Source organism: Dermacentor andersoni, chromosome 10 (assembly GCF_023375885.2).
Source record: "Dermacentor andersoni chromosome 10, qqDerAnde1_hic_scaffold, whole genome shotgun sequence".
In the NCBI taxonomy this organism is placed as follows: domain Eukaryota; kingdom Metazoa; phylum Arthropoda; class Arachnida; order Ixodida; family Ixodidae; genus Dermacentor; species Dermacentor andersoni.
The window spans coordinates 60,271,566-60,288,903 of record NC_092823.1 but is presented as its reverse complement, the minus strand read 5'-3'; the positions used below and the strand labels follow the sequence as shown (position 1 = coordinate 60,288,903).

Sequence of the window (17,338 nt, the reverse complement as noted above, 5' to 3'; positions counted from 1 at the left end):
TCCCTCCTCAGGTCTAGGTTAATTCGAGTTCTTACCATCCTATGGTCACTGCAGCGCACCTTGCTGAGCACGTCCACATCTTGTATGATGCCAGGGTTAGCGCAGAGTATGAGGTCTATTTCATTTCTAGCCTCGCCGTTCGGGCTCCTCCACATCCACTTTCGGCTATCCCGCTTGCGTAAGAAGGTATTCATTATCCGCATATTATTCTGTTCCGCAAACTCTACTAATAACTCTCCCCTGCTATTCCTAGTGCCTATGCCATATTCCCCCACAGCTTTGTCTCCAGCCTGCTTCTTGCTTACCTTGGCATTGAAGTCGCCCATCAGTATAGTGTATTTTGTTTTGACTTTAGCCATCGCCGATTCCACATCTTCATAGAAGCTTTCGACTTCCTGGTCATCATGACTGGATGTAGGGTCGTAGACCTGTACAACCTTCATTTTGTACCTCTTATTAAGTTTCACAACAAGACCTGCCACCCTCTCGTTAATGCTATAGAATTTCTGTATGTTACAAGCTATGTTCTTATTAATCAGGAATCCGACTCCTAGTTCTCGTCTCTCCGCTAAGCCCCGGTAGCACAGGACGTGCCCGCTTTTTAGCACTGTATATGCTTCTTTTGGCCTCCTAACTTCACTGACCCCTATTATGTCCCATTTACTGCCCTCTAATTCCTCCAATAGCACTGCTAGACTCGCCTCACTAGATAATGTTCTAGCGTTAAACGTTGCCACGTTCATATTCCGATGGCGGCCTGTCCGGAGTGGCAATACAGGGCCAGGAAATACCTCGGGTAAGAGAATATAAATACCTACTATAAATAAACGAAGGCAATAGATATATGGAAACACAGGAAAAATCAAGAAGAGTGAAGGGAAAAAGAAATTCAGCCATAATGAAGCACAGAGTGCAATGGGGATACAACAGGTACGAGGTGCTCCGCAGTATGTGGAAAGGTGTAATGGTTCCAGGACTTACTCTTGGAAATGCGGTTGTTAGCTTTAAATCAGGGGTGCAATGTGGACTCGATGGGAACCAAAGGTCAGTGGGACGTCTCGCACTGGGCACTCACGGGAAGACTACAAATGAAGCTGTGCAGGTTGGTATGGGCTGGACTAGTTTTGAAGTGAGGGAAGCTCACAGCAAAATTGGTTATAAAGAACGAGTAAGGAATATGGAAGAAAGTTATGGGCTGGGAGAGTGTTGAGATAATTGTACAGAAAAAAAACATTGATTCACAGTGGAGGAAAAGAACTAGGAAGCTTACCAGCAAATACGCGGCCTGTAGGGTGAGCAACACAGCAGAAAAGAACGCAAGCGGAAAGTCAGAGAGGCTGAAATAATCTCATCGGTGGCGACAGTGCAAAAGGGACCTGCCATGAGTAACTAATTAAGCAGAAAACGAAATCAGGAAAGAAAACAATTGATGGTAACTCAAAGGGAAGCTCATTACTTTTCGAAGCGAGATCGGGATGCCTTAGAACACGCACCTATAAAGCGAAATATAAGAAAGAAGAAGAAGCATGTGCTCGCTGCGGTAAAGCTAGGGAAACGATGGAGCATGTTTTATTAGAATGTGAAGATTTTTGCCCAGCGGTCGATCTTGGCACCAATGACCCCCTTTGAGCCCTTGGGTTCAGCGAGAGCAGGGGAAAAGTAAACATGTCCGCAGTAGAGATTAGTAAGAGCCAATTGGAAGATCGGTGGAAGAAAAGTAGGGAAACGACAAAAAACGGAGACGTACAAAAGCAAATTTCGCTATAGGGGATCAGAAAATTTGGTTGTGGAAGTTCATAGTGTTTTTTTAACCTAGGTAGGACATTAAGTAGTATAATAGCAAGAGCTTGGTGGCGCAACCCACCGCCCCTTTCCAAAGGGGACGCTCATAACATCCATCCATCCATTCCATCCATCCAAATTGTGGCGCATGAAGAAGGGGGTCAGGCGAGGCAAGAGAGACGTCCTTCTCCGGCGGCTGCTAGGGTGCCTCGATGTCCTCCTCGCCCACCGCTCCGTACAGAGTGGAGACAACCGTGGCGTCTACTACGGCGCTGGCGTAGCGATTCGCAGACGCCGTAGTAATCGCCTTTTGCGCACGCCGTAGAGACGCGTTGGCGGCGCTCGCGTGTCTTGTGTACGGTTTGGCACTACTTTACTAGCCTTCCCCCAGCTCCACTGGTCCCTAGTGTTTGCGACATTTTTTTTTCATTTATCTGTTCACTTGTCATCGATAGCCTCTGCGGGAAATTTGACAGTCCAATTTGTCTCCTGCAGATAATCTCAATGCCACTCGTACTATCACACTCATAGTGAACTGGACCGTGCTTCGTTTAGGCTCAAGAGCTAAAGAGCCGAACCACGCCTGTCCGGGTACGGGCCAGGTTTTAATTAAAACACCTGACCGGGCTGCGACTTTACAATTGCGAGTAGGCAGAGCGGAGCGCGGCATTTCCGGAGGCGCCAGACGTTTGTGCGTGTGCGTGAGTAAGAGCAGGTGCCTGAGAGAAAATGTAGGGCGTTGCTGCTTGAATATGTGACTCTGCCTAGGCACTACGGAGAAGTTTCTTTGCTCGTGTTCTACGCTTTTGTCCATAGGCGTGCTGGCATTCCGGACTGGGGCCGAGTTTACGCTCGGACGCTGGCTGGCGGTGCAGTGAAGCAGATGAAACAGTGGGCACTGACACCCCATTTGGTGATCGCTGTGAAGGACCGACTCCTTCGCGCCTGCGGCGCTCGTGCTGGGTCAGTAGTGCCAGATTATACCTTTCTGGCGCCTTATGGTGCTCTACCTTCAAAGTAATTTACCTGATTTTACCGGTTTGAGGGTGGGGGAGGGGGGCAGTAGGAACCAAGAGGGTTTTAAAGAAAAGCTGGAGTGATTGCCCCCCGTAGTTCCCTGCGAGTACAGTTAAAGCCAGAGTTTGCCTGTACTTCTACTCTGGAACAGGGCCGCGAAAGCTGAAACTCTTCATAGCTCACGTCCTTTTGGTCAGTTGTTGGAAATGCTAGGCGTATTTCAAAATAAAAGCTCGAAGTTATTGCCAAAAATGTTAGATTTGCCTGCACACTGATATCCACAAAATTAGAAAAAAAATTTTAGGCTTCCTTCTGAAACCAGTGACAGAAAGAAAAACGTCAAACGATATATGTACTGCTAAAGCATAGATGCATCCTAAATAGCGCGGGGTGGGAGGAAAGCACTTCGTATATTCCCCGCTATTTACTAACGTTACTTCTTGCCTGTGGTAAGTTGGCGGCGGTTCGGCTTCACTTTTCAGACCGCATCTTCACTCCAAAAATGTTTTTCAACCTCCTTCGTAGGGACCGTAGTTGAGGGCGGGCCGAATATACTGAAAATCTAGAACGCACAGCGCCCCAGCAACCGCGGTTGAATGCGACCGGCTGGAAGGCCGCTGGTGACGCCCGACGCACCCCTTGCAACCGCTTTGAGAGTACGCCGCGGAAACCTAACGCCTTTTACGCTAACCTAAGCTAAGATGGGCTACGCGCAAGGCCAATACTCCTCACGGTGTGACATCAAAGCTTCACCGGCGGCGTTTCAAGCACTCGCGTTCAACCACGGTTGCTAAGGCAATGTGGGTTTGTTTCACTCAAAGGGGACCACACAACATTCTCACGAAAAGTCGCGGACAGCGGCATACGAAATGCCTGCCAAGAGTGAAGATACTGCTCCAGGAGAGCAGGCCCTGTCTGTACTACTGACCCTATACTGCTCCCCCGGGAAAACAAGTGACGATATTTTGAAGGTAGAGCGCCGTGAGGCGCAACAAAGATATAACCCGGCATGACTGACTCAGAACCAGCGCCACAGGCGCGAGAATGTCTGTCCGACATACCTTTAGCTTCTGGTAGTCGCGCACGTCAGACGTAAAAAATTTTAGACACAGCGTTCACCAAATGGCGCGTCTGTGCCCACTGCTTCACCTCCTTCACCGTGCCGGCAGCCAGCGTCGGAGCGTAAAGTCGACCCCATTCCGCAGTGCCGACACACCTAGGGACAAACGCATACAACACGAGCAAAGAAACTCCTTCTCCGTAGTGCCTAGGCAGAGTCAGACAATCAAGGAGCAAAAGCCACCGGGTTTTTTTCCTCTTGCACCTGCTCTCCCTCGTGCCAGTGCAGAAACGTCCGGCGCCTCGGCAAAGGCCACGCCCCGCTGTGCTTAGCAGTAAATGTAAAAACGCGGGCACGTTGGGGCCCACCGGCGAATAGCACTTCCATGCATTGGCCGACCCCAAGCGATCAAAAAAACGACCACGTGGCATTCGACTTTAGGTGCCCATTAAAGCGCCCCAGCTGATGGAAATTAGTCCGCAACACTTGACTGCAGTTTCCCATTTCGGGCATCAAGCAGCACAATTTATTTTTTTACATTTCTATGGTGGCTGTAAGTGAGTGCCTTCCAAGCAAGGAATGTTTCCTTGTGAGGGTTACACTTAATTTAAGCTGCGATCACAGGAAAACGGCATACGCGCGTTCTGTTTACAAGGAATGGTTTGCCTCCGAAAACAAAAAAAAACAAGCAAGGTAAACATTACCAGCAGGTGGTTGCAGTAGTTGTAAATGCAGCGAGCGCATCTTCAAAGGCCCCCGCGTGCGAGCATTTGTACCTGTACAGAGTGCCATTAATAGCTCTCTTTGGAGAAGGTGACAACCTACCTGAAAGGGATGCGTAACTACGCGAATGATAGATGCGCGCATTCATAGTCGTCGCGTCTTACCGTTAAAAGGGATGCTGGCGCTTTATTAAATGTAACGTCACCTTTGCACACGCAGTTTCAGCCGAGACTAATAAAGCTCAAAGAGTGGAAATGAAAGATTGGCCGTGTAAACGCGAAATTTTTTTTTAGTTTCATAGCGCATACTCGTGTGTTTGCCCAAGCGACATGCATTAGTCTAGCTTAGGGAGCAGTAAGGAACTTACCAGGTCTGAGATGAAATCCAGGAAGACTTCGTGATCTAAAAAGCATGAAAAAGCTGTTTTTTATTAATATTTAGTTACTTAATAGTCTTTCGGCGTCCATCTGGGAGTACCTCGCTCACTTTGTTCGAGACGCGCAAGAAAACATTTCAGGGTTCACGTGAGCTCATCAGGCAGCCCGGCCGCGGATAGAGTTTTGATATATTGTCCAGTACGAGGATTCCGGGCTTGTATAAAACAGCCACCGTGTTTGCCATTGCTGTGGCCGAACGATACACCGCCCGGACAAGGACCATTCATTTGTGCGCTCACCTGGACAAGTACGTAAGTCCGAAAAATGGCTCGCTTCAGCTGTAGGTGTCAAAGCGACATGTGCGCTAAGATTAGCATCAACTTAGCACATTGGAGCGACGGAAGCCTGCAAATGCCGGTAAAAGCAAGCTAAGCGGAATCTGAGACTTGTATACAACACTTGGGGATGTCGTAATTCGAGCATGGTTTATGGTTAAAATCAGCGGACAGCGATTAAGCGACTTAGATGAGCTAGTTGGTTGCTGACTTGATGGAACACGGTTATAATGAGACGCGCAATCTTTACACGTGTCTCCAATCTTGCGCGGAGCAGGCCGTTCAGTAGGGATGCATGACATGATGACCTCCTATTGTGATTGCGCTGACAATGTGCGCGGTGGCTCTGTTTTTTTCTCTTTTTTTTTTCTTTTTTTTTTTACAGCGTTTCTGCGCGGCAACTGCTTGGTTGTGCAATTTTTCCGCAGTAAAGCTTCGTTGAAGTTTGGCGATTGGGGGGAGGGTCCTCCGTTCATTCTTTGTGTCCCGTCCTCACGCTCTCCGCTATAAGCACGTTCCATCAAGTCACGGGAGCGCCATTCAGGGTTTTCAGCTCGTATTGACACACCCGCTGTACGTCATTTGGGCTATATTAGCAGTCAATATAATGCATTCTGTTCTGCATCATAGACACCATACATGATGATGGAAAACAGAGGAAAAATCTGGCGAGATTGACAGCATGATGTAGGCACAGGTCCCTCTATAAGGTACATAGTTGTGTGAAACGCCGAACACCCGGGGAAAAACAAATATTTCGTGGCTGCATCGAGCCTAAAGCAAAGACGATGTGGTCCGCGTTTCTGCCGTATTTGTGGTGCCGTGTGTGCCTACCTTGTCCAGATTTCATTTACGCCAAATAACCTCACTGCGTTTCATGTGCCTATGAAGTAAAACTGATAGTTCATGCTATTGCCTCACGCTCGTGATCACAACGCGGCTACCTCGCGGCGCAAAACTCACGTTCCTGAATATGGCGGTGCAACCGGGTAAGTATGTCTATTACGCACTTCATGCGGTTGGCCGCTTAAGGAAGGACTAAGCTGCCATTGGGAGCCAGTGTGCAGGATACTGCCATCTTAACGCAAGGAGCCCACAGTGCCGGCAGGACGGTAGCGCAAAATGTATACAACTGAGACACAAAAGGCGAGCGATCAGCCTCCTTGGCTCTGTAGTCTTTGTCGCGTTACATTTCGCGTTTGCACCGAGATCTTCATTTCCCAATCGACCCCGTGCTCACGAGAGAGTCGGTCAAATGACACTGTGCACCGCGCTGCAAACATGGTGCCTCTGTTATGTCTTGCACTTTTACTTAGAAGCACGCCAAAATAGTAAGCTCGAACGTATATATGCACGGGTGACACAGCTCTGTGTTACTTCTATAAGACGCGCTGGTGCGCCTCATCAATCTTTGCTGAAGTGATCAGCTTTGGTGCACACAGTACGAGCGACCTTCCTCCTATGCCACTCTTCGACCCTTTTGTTCATTCGTTTATTATTCTTTCGCAACTAATCGTTATTTCTAGTGACTGTCTAACCACACTTGTGAGCCGATACTGAGGATAGGGTCTAACAAAGCATTAAAAAGCGTGCATTGGTACCATGCGCTACCGCACGGTGGCGCGACGATAAGAGGAGGTTTCTGGCATTCTTCGCTCTTGACAGCTAGCGTTTCTTTTTTTTTTTTTTTTTTTCGAGACGCTGTCGTTCGAGACGCTGCACAACTGGTAACAGACGTTGCACGTGGTTCCGAGCTGGTCCTTGAGAAAGTGGCGCTCGATGTAACGCTTGGCCCCCGCGGACGACTAAAGACCAGCGATAAGGGGAGCGCCGCCCATAACACATGCAGTGCAACAAGGGCCAGAAGTGTCCACCTCCAAGAGCCTACCTAAAGACATTCTTGGACAGCAACCTGGTTTGGTCGATCAGTCTTTTTATTTACTTTCATATAATACTCAGTCAGTTTGTTTTAATTCAGTTGATCATCTTTATCGTGCCTTAAACAACCGTCGCAGGAGACTTCGATTTCACCACCCTTCCGAACATTTCTTCCTTCGCCAGAATCGTGCAGCCATGACACCGAGGCGACCTGCAACGACATGCGTACTGCTCGCCCTCATCCTGCTCCTCGGCTTCCTCGCCTCGGCCAACGCATGCGACCAGCTGGAGTGCGCCCACCGCTGCCACACCGCCGCGGCCCATTGGGGCTCCTGCATTCGTGGCATGTGCACTTGCGGAGAGCTGGGGCCGCCCACCACCGCCGTGCACCTGCCGCCTCCGTTCCTCGGAGGGCCGTTGTTTTAGAAGCCGCCGCATGAGCTGGCGCCTTCGTTTGACCGCACTTCAGACGAATAAAATTCGCGCCCAACTCGTCTGCGATGACTCATCCGAGTATGTTAATAGCGTGACTTTGAGAGCACGATCGGCCCTGTTTCTTTACCTTGCTCGGTACTAAGTCCGAAGTGCCAGTTCATCTTTATAGGGGACCTGGATCACACTCGTGCGCTGAAGTTGCGGCTCTAGGGCGTTCGGGTTGCTTCGCGAAAACTGTTATATAGGGACCATAACAGGCCAACTGTCCCAACCTTGGCGCTCGACCATCAGCGATTTCCTTGTAAAAAAAATTGAGGACTACATATGTAAAGCAAGAAGTCTTTCTGTAAAACATTTTTGCGAAAAAAGAACATTTTCAGCACCGCTAGGAACATGTGACGTTTCATAGAAAGCTCGAAAGTATGAGTCAAAAAACGCATTGTCAAAAAATCTTCTCGTAAATAAGACGAGCACACTATTTTCCCTTGAGAATGAACATAGGCTTTTCACTTAAATAAGATGTTATCGATCTTTACGTTCCCGTTAGTTTTTATACGACGCTAAACATGCAAAATTTGGTGCATATTGAAAAATTTTTTACAGAAAGATTACTTTTACCGAAAGGTTATATTTCATAGTAATTAATTGCCAGCAAGTTGTACTGCAAACGAAAAATAATTTGGGACGAATATAGCGTGAAATGGCCTGTACAGCTGACGACAAAGTTCTAAAGAAGTTAGTTTTAGCCTATGTTTAGTCGTAAATTTAGCATTGAGGTGGTCAGGACAAAAATACGCTAAATAGTGTATTTATTAGAAACAGCTATTGTCTATAAAATAAGCAACCTTTATCAAATTACTTTTTGTGTTAGGCAAGAAAAAAGATTTTGAATTTGTGTTATACCGGTCTCTGTGCTTGCACGTGTTTCCCCTTCGTGGGAAAGCGCCCTAGCGGTAAGTAAAACTTGCGCGGACGCAACATTTCCCGAGTCGATGGACGTACATCTAGACAAGATAATCAGCTCCTCAAGTTTTTACTTCAGTGCTTTATTAGAAATTATTAGCCCAGCCAATAAAAAACGCGAGCCCCAATAGAGCGCATTTAACCGGATGTCACCGTACACCGACGGCCTGCATAGCGTCGTGACGCGGCATTGGAAAGTTACGCCGGTGAGTACAGAGTGCAGTAACGTGCAATAAGATTTAGAAATGGGTGAAAACGTTGTGAATAAGGAAACAATATGTCACTTTATTACGACAAATATGTAGCAAATATCAGTCAACACAATCGTGTTTTAGCGACCATGTTGGCAATGAAGTTAGAGGAGGTATGTCGACTCGTCATTAAATGTATTGGCATGTTTAAGTTCAAACTACTGTGCGTGTGTGCGTGATGGACACACACACACACGCACACACACGCGCACGCACACACGTACAGTCAACCACAGAGGTTTACGGACCACGGGATGTCAGAAAACGCTCAGTTGCTAAACAGTAAGTAATAGTAAGCAAAAATGAACATCGCAATATTGCTTATAGAGAGTGTAAATGCGAATACTAGGCAGCGTTGTGAGGCCGCGCACGTATTTAGCTTTTTATCGCATCTCACATTCCCTAAAGTCTTATGGTTGACTGTACACATACGCGTGTTTTCACAGTGTTAGTGCAGCGTTAACCAGATTTGGAGTTACGTGGCAAAACGATAATCTCCGTCACTACGCACAACCGCGTAGTGAGGCGCGCCGTTGTGACGGACTCCGGACTCATTTCAACGACCTTGGTCTTTTTAAGTGCACACAACGCATGGTACACGGACGCCTTTGCATGTCGCACCTTTCGAGATGCGGCCGCCACAACAGGGAATTCATCCCGCGACCTCGTCCGTAGCCGCACAAAGTCGAAGTCACTAAGCAACCACGGCAGATCTTCTTACAGCTTGCAGTTATGATTGAAATGAAACACATAAAGTTGTGGTTTTGCTATTTAGTAAGTCAACGACTGAATGAATGAATATATAAATAATGATTCAATCAGTTAACAATGAATCATTAGCTTTTCCCAGCAGAAATGCATTTCTCGAATCCATCGGAACGGACACCGTTCTGCATGCTAGCTACATAAACACAAAGGAATTCGTCTTGGGCAAGTTGGTGCTTAGATTTCCTAGGTATACTTTGTGGCGCAAAATACATTTCCTCAAATGGACAGAAGAAAGGAAGACAGTGAAGCGCTTCACTGTCTTCCTTTCTTGTATCCCTTTTAAAGAAAGGTATTTTGTGCCACGAACTATACCGATGAAATCTACATAAACCAGTAGCTTCGTTTTCTCTTGTTCTCGACACATGGCCACTGCTTGCGTGACTTCGTCTTCTCTCCTCTCTCCGGTTCGGCCAAACCTTCCGATGGTCAGGTGCCAATGCTATGGCCTACAAAAAAAACCCTGCTATCTGTTAACCCAGTGTAGCTGAAGGAACATTGAGTTTGGGGCTGCCGGCGATGTACGTTATTGCGGCTCGCCACGTGAACACACAGTGTCCACAGCTGTACCACCACATTAAGCGTCGGAATGTCGGCAGGATAAACGACAAAAGCGCCACCACCTTTATGAATTGTGTCGTTTTACGCATGCATTTGTTTCTCCCCGGGCAAGAGGAGAGAAGTTTACTGTGCAAGCCTTCACACTGCTCCAGCCATCAACAGGCAAAAAAAAATAAAATAAAATAAAAGTAAGCGCCGAGTAATATTCGTGCAAAACTGTACGTGCTGCACCGGCATACGTACCGGACACACTTTTATTTTTTGCGAGCAGAAAACAACGTTTATTAATAACATAAAGCTTCCATGCCACACGTACACTTCTGCGGTCGAGAGTTTGAAAACCATGACGTCATATGTCGTGCAAGCTATGCGTGAAATAAAACCCCAGACGTGTGTGAAGTTTTGATATTCTATTCCTTTCGGATATGTGAGTAGTTCCTTTGAAAGAGTTAGCCAGGAAAGAAACATATGCCGCGCCAGATGCGCAGTTCAGCCACAGAAGTAAACGCGTATGCACGAGCGAATTAGGCGTTCTAATGGTGATTCTTGCATACATGTTCCCTACTTTCAATTTAGCCACCTTTATCTCGGGAACACTGGCGATTACTTTGCATCCTGACTTGAGGTCATGCTCCGGTAATTAATGCTTTTTGTACTGCAGGACTTATTTTTTGCTTTAATCATCAAAACACTAACGATTAGGTCGCCTCCTGACTTGGATCATGCTGAGGTGTGTATGGCTTCTGATACAATGACACTTGTGATGCGGTATACATGTTTGATTAGTATGATGCTGAATGAAAACCTGCCCAGGAACTTCCGCAGTGGTGTGAGGCGCAGTGAGGGTGCTGCAAAAGGCAACAAGAAAGCAAAGACGTAGTTGCAAAAATGTATTAAATGTTTTACATATACTCCCCTCGCTAGTACTGTATCCCGAGTTCTTGCGACCATATTCTGCAAGCTAGTATATGACAAATCAGGCAATAACAGTTTGATGTACTGAGTGTAGTGATCTTTATGCATCGTAGTAGGATAGAATGAAGTCTTTCTTGAGTATGCGTTTATTCCGCCCGACGTTCAATCATTTCTTCTTCCATTCCTCGTATTTTAGTTCGACTGGCATGGTAAGAGTCATCATCATCAGCCTGGTTACTCCCATTGCAGGGCAAAGGCATGTCCCATACTTCTCCAGCTACCCCGGTCATGTATTAATTGTGGTCATGTTGTCCCTGCAAACTTCTTAACCTCATACTTCCACCTAACTTTCTGTCGCCCCCTGCTACGCTTCCCTTCTCTTGGAATCCAGTCGGTAACCCTTAAGGACCATCGGTTATCTTCCCTCCTCATTACATGTCCTGCCCGTGCCCATTTCTTTTTCTTGATTTCAACTAAGATGTCATTGACTCGCGTTTGTTCCCTCACCCAATCTGCTTTTTTCTTATCCCTTAACGTTACACCCATCATTCTTCTTTCCATAGCTCGTTGCGTCGTCCTCAAATTAAGTAGAATCCTTTTCGTAAGCCTCCGGGTTTCTGCCCCGTACGTAAGTACTGGTAAGACACAGCTGTTATACACTTTTCTCTTGAGTGATAATGGCAACCTGCTGTTCATGATCTGAGAATGCCCGCCAAACCCACCGCAGCTCATTCTTATTCTTCTGATTATTTCAGTCTCATGATCCTGGTCCACGGTCACTACGTGCCCTAAGTAGATGTATTCCCTTACCACTTCCAGTGCCTGGCTACCTATCTTATACTGCTGTTCTCTTCCGAGGCTGTTAAACATTACGTTCTTTTCTGCAGATTAATTTTAGACCCACCCTTCTGCTTTGCCTTTCCAGGTCAGTGACCATGCATTGGAATTGGTCCCCTGAGTTACTAAGCAAGGCAATATCATCAGCGAATCGCAAGTTACTAAGGTATTGTCCACTAACTCTTATCCTCAATTCTTCCCAATCCAGGTCTCTGAATACCTCCTGTAAACACGCTATGAATAGCATTGGAGAGACGCTATCTCCCTTCCTGATGCATTTCTTTATTGGGATTTTGTTTCTTTCTTTATGGAGCACTACGGTGGCTGCGGAGCCGTTATAGATATCTTACCGTATTTTTACATACAGATCGTCAACACCCTGATTCCGTAATGCCTCCATGACTGCTGAGGTTTCGACTGAATCAAAAGCTTTTTCGTAATCAATGAAAGTAATATATAAGGGTTGGTTATATTCCGTACATTTCTCTATCACCTCATTGATTGTGTGAATAAGCTCTAGTGTTGAGTAGCCTTTACGGAATCCTGCATGGTACTTTGGTTGACAGAAGTCGAAGGTGTTCCGGATTCTATTCGCGATTACCTTATTAAATACTTTGTCGGCAACGGACAGTAAGCTGATCGGTCTATAATTTTTCAAGCCTTTGGCGTCCCCTTTCTCATGGATTAGGATTATCCTAGCATTCTTCCAAGATTCCGGTACGCTCGAGGTCATGAGGGATTGCGTATACAGGGTGGCCAGTTCTTTTAGAACAATCTTCCCACCATCTGATCATCCCACCACCTAATCACCAGCTGATCATCCCCAGCTCCCTCCCCCTTTGCATAGCTCCCAAGGTTTTCTTTACTTCTTCCGGCGTTACTTGTGGGATGTGAAATTCCTCTCGACTATTCTCTCTTCCATTATCGTCGTGGGTGCCACTGGTACTGTACAAATCTCTATAGAACTCCTCAGCTACTTGAACTGTCTCATCCATATTAGTAATGATATTGCCGGCTTTGTTTCTTAATGCATACATCTGATTCTTGCTTGTTCCTAGTTTCTTTTTGACTGCTTTTAGGTTTCCTCCGTTCCTGAGAGCATGTTCAATTCTATCCATATTATACTTCCTTATGTCAGCTTTCTTACACTTGTTGATTAACTTGGTAAGTTCTTCCAGTTCTATTCTATCTGAAGGGTTAGAGGCTTTCATACATTGGCATTTCTTCATCAGATCTTTCGTCTCCTGCGATAGCTTACTGATATCCTGTATAACGGAGTTACCACCGACTTCTATTGCACACTCCTTAATGATGCCCCTAAGAATGTCGTTCATTGCTTCAACACTAAGGTCCTCTTCCTGAGTTAAATCCGAATAGCTGTTCTGGTGCTTGATGCGGAGTTTCTCTATTTTCCCTCTTACCGCTAACTCATTGATCGGCTTCTTATGTACAAGTTTCTCCCATTCCCTCCTCAAGACTAGGCTAATTCATTTCTTACCATCCTATGGTCACTGCAGCGCACCTTGCCGAGCACGTCGACCTCTTGTATGATGCCAGGGTTAGCGCAGAGTATAAGGTCTATTTCATTTCTAGTCTCACCGTACGGGCTCCCCCACGTCCCCTTTCGGCTATGCCGCTTGCGGAAGAAGGTGTTTATTATCCCCATATTAATATTTTCTGCAAACTCTAGTAATAACGCTTCCCTGCTATTCCTACAGCCTATGTCATATTCCCCCACTGACTTGTCTCCAGCCTGCTTCTTGCATACCCTGGCAATAAAGACGCCCGTCAGTATAGTGTATTTTGTTTTGACTTTACCCATCGCCGATTCCACGTCTTCATAGAACTTTCGACTTTCTGGTCATCAGGACTGGATGTAGGGGCGTAGACCTGTAGGACCTTGAATTTATACCGCTTATTATGTGTCACAACAAAACCTGCCACCCTTTGGTTAATGCTATAGAATTCCTGTATGTTACCAGCTGTATCTTTATTCATGAGGAATACGCCCCGGTAACCCCGGAAGTGCTTTTTAGCACCGTATATTGTAACCAGCAGTTACAACAGCCATTTCTACGGAAGCTGATTTATGCTGGGCGAACCTGTGCCCGTCAACAAAAACCGACTGAGCACTTGACAACAACAACAAAAACGTCCCTCGAGCTTTGCTCCTTCGAACGTCATTCTCCTCTTTGTCGCCTCCTGTCGCGTGCCAATCGTCCGATTCTCGCGCACGAGCCACCGGCCTGTCAGCACCGGCCGAGCGTTGCCTTGCGGTGCTTTGCTTGACGCTCGTGGTGTGGCGGCTACGCAGTTGGGATATGTCGGTCGTCTTTGTCTTCTCGCAATGCTGGCGGCAATATGCTTCTTTTGTCCTCCTAACTTCACTGCGCCCTATTATATCCCATTTACCGCCCTCTAATTCCTCCAATAGAACTGCTAGACTCGCCTCACTAGATAACGTTCTAGCCCTAAACGTTGCCAGGTTCAGATTCCAATGGCGCCCTGTCCGGACCCAGCTATTCCTAGCACGCTCTGCTGCGTCGCAGGTCTTGCCGCCGTCGTCGTCAGTTGCTTCGCAGCCGCTGGGGACTGAGGGCCGGGGTTTGATCGTTGTATTCACATAGGAGGTTGTGGCCAAGTACTGCACCAGGGTGGCCAATCCCGCTCTGGTGAAGGAGTGCGTTACCGGTTCTGGTCACCGGGATCAGGCCGCACTCCAGGCCTGTTTATGCAACTTTTATCCACACGCGAATTTTTTTTCTAATCCAGTGGAAAATTCCAGTGGATTAGAAAGATTAGATTCCAGTGGAAAATTCCAGCTAGCAAACGCCGCGGCCAATCGAAGGATGCGCCAAAGAGAACTTTGCTTTAAAAGGCAGAAAGACAATATGTGACAGTTGATTTTTCGAAATGTGTTCAAGCATAAAGAAGACAGGCTGTAAATAACAGTAAACGTATTCATTGGCATATCAACGAATTAGGACTGTTTGCTGCAAACCTCGAGGTATGATCATCATCGTCGGTATACAATGCACGAGCAGTCACCTGCGCACGCAGAAGAAGAGCAAGCGAAGGATGCGGTCATCAGTAACGACGCGGTCAGGCAACGCAATGTTTACAGCCATGCCTCACCGTAGTTTTACCGATAAAGCTCACAGTGGCCTCAGCAGCGGTTCTTTTGGATTCGTCCGGGAGCAAGAACGCACACGCTCGGAGCTCACAGCTGAGAGCGTGGTCATCTTCGGTAATGGTGCATTCCAAGGGCTCCTGGTGGCGTTCGCACAGGTTGCCATGTTTGTGTCCCACACTACGATGTCGGTCCAGGCGGGGACTGCAAAGTCATTATACTACTGGTGCCGGCCCCCGTCCGAGTACTCGTACATGTCCACGGCGCAGTGGTTGAACTCCGGCATTCCGCGGGGGCCCGATGGCAGCTACAGCCACTGCTCAGTCTACGAGCGGCCCCGCTTACCGGGTTCCATGCCTAGAGTCGCCGAGGTGCCCTGCAAACACCGGACCTACAACATGACCTCAAGCGGCTACACCGTAGTCGAAGAGTGGGACTTGGTCTGCGATCGCATTTGGCTCTTAGTGCTCGCCCGTGCCATCTTGCTGTGCGGGAGAGTCGTGTGCGTGCCTCTCATGGGGCTCGCCTGTGACAGGTACGGTCGGCGACCTGTGCTGCACGCGTCAGTCGCCGTACTTTACTGTTCATGCGTGGCTCAGTGCTTCACCTCGACACTGAGCACTTACGTCGGGCTAGGCTTGTTGCAGCCAGCGTCGTCTAGTGTCCTGGAGCTCACCACTAGCATCCTGCTGTTCGAGTCAACGCCTCTACGTACACGTGAGGGGTTTTTCGCGCTCGCGGCAAGCGTCCCTATGGTGCTCGCTCCAGTCTACTACAAAGCGGTGTCCTCGTTAGCGGGCTACTGGAGAATCCTGCATCTGGCCGTGGCTGCGCCGTCAGTGTTACTAATCATCTTTGTATACCTGAGTGGGGAGTCCCTCGATTGGCTCATCGCCAGCGGCAAGTTTGAAGACGCCGAGCGGGCCGCACTGTGGGCAGCGGAACTCAGCCACGAGGAGCCTGAGGTTGTTAAAAAACGGCTGGCCGGAATCACGGCGGGGCTAGCAGATCCCGCCGAGCGACCAGCGAGACCCGGAAGGTTCGCCTTCTGCGCCCTTTTCAGCGGACACGGACGCTACGCGTATTTCATCACCTTCGGCTGCTGGTTAACCATGCAAGTCGGCTACTTCTGCCTGCGCGTTAATGAAGTCGGCCGGCATCTCTAAGAGCTCACATGGACCGCATTGGCCCTCAACATGTTCGGAATGTCCTCGACGTATTTCATCACCAAGAGCTGTGGTTACCGTGACCCGCTCGTCGTGCTGTCGTTCTTGTGCGCAGCTACGGTGGCAGCACAGTTAGTTATGACCGCCTATGGTCTGATGGTTCCATTGGCGTGGGCATTCAGGCTGTCATACGTGATCTTCAACATGTCCTACGTCTCCCTTTCTATCCATACCGTGGAAATTTTCCAGACGCGAATGAGAAGCATGGGCTTTTCTTTCGCCTTCATGTGCGGCTCCCTGGGCGCTGTGATGGGGGCACTCGTGAAGTACATGGAAAGGGTGCTGCCAATACACCTAAAGCTCATCCCGAGAGGCCTGTTTGCGGTGGCCATCGCAAGTTTTTACATAGGTCTCGTACTTGCACGAACAGATGCGAAAGAGTAATCGACTGTGGTTCCCAGTGAAACGGCTTTCGGACGCCAACGATCAAGCTCGCACGTTTCGCTGTGCGAAGAAAGTGAGCAACGGCGGTTATCGGTGCGCGTTGGCGAAACGCTTAAATGTTTTCAACGTAGACCGAGAGTACCGCCGGTTTAGATTTTTCCATATCTGCCACCAGCCATTTATTTGGCATGTAGAACGTGTTCTTTTCGCCAAGATATTTCTTCAATAAACGTGCGTACGTATGGTTTGCATGTTGTAGATCGGAATATATATTTGTACCAATACAGTTATGATGGACGAACTGTCAGCTCGCCGGAAGCGCGATATAGGTCTTTTGAAAGGCAGTGGTTTTCTTTTTTACTTTGCCTTTTGATGCGGAGGATTGCGCCTTCGTATGTAGGTTGGGCAATAGGGTGTGCTACACTCCTACCAGTTTAACCAGTTCTTTACGGAAATCTTGTATTTATGCTGACGCTAAAGCACGAATTATTTCAAGCCTTTGGATGCGCTGTCGCGGCGTTTGGCAAGTTGCCTTAGCTCTTGCCTGCACACTCCCTAAAACGTTTGCGTGGGTTTCCGCTGTGATGGATGGCAACCAGTCAGTTGTACATTTGTGGTACGTTACTTAAATCCACATCCGCCCAGAACCACACAAAACCGAAGACGCTCATAGCGCGACCGTTACGAGCCTAGCCAGCT

At 47.9% G+C, this 17,338-nt stretch overlaps 1 protein-coding gene and 1 long non-coding RNA gene across 2 annotated transcripts; both read left to right on the top strand.

Moving 5' to 3' along the window:
• Positions 1-4,993: 4,993 nt before the first annotated feature.
• On the top strand, positions 4,994-7,680 carry LOC129380672 (uncharacterized). Its single transcript, XR_008608857.2, has 2 exons — positions 4,994-5,266; positions 7,356-7,680. It is a non-coding gene; the product is annotated as an uncharacterized lncRNA (long non-coding RNA).
• A 7,345-nt stretch (positions 7,681-15,025) lies between these two features.
• Positions 15,026-16,195, top strand: LOC140213455 (organic anion transporter 3-like). The gene has a single exon (XM_072284691.1). The coding sequence runs from the start codon at positions 15,026-15,028 to the stop codon at positions 16,193-16,195; it is 1,170 nt and encodes a 389-aa protein (XP_072140792.1).
• Positions 16,196-17,338: the final 1,143 nt, after the last annotated feature.

Excerpts from the sequence above, each read along its gene's own strand:
- LOC140213455 (XM_072284691.1), top strand. The coding sequence starts at position 15,026 with ATGCCTCACCGTAGTTTTACCGATAAAGCTCACAGTGGCCTCAGCAGC.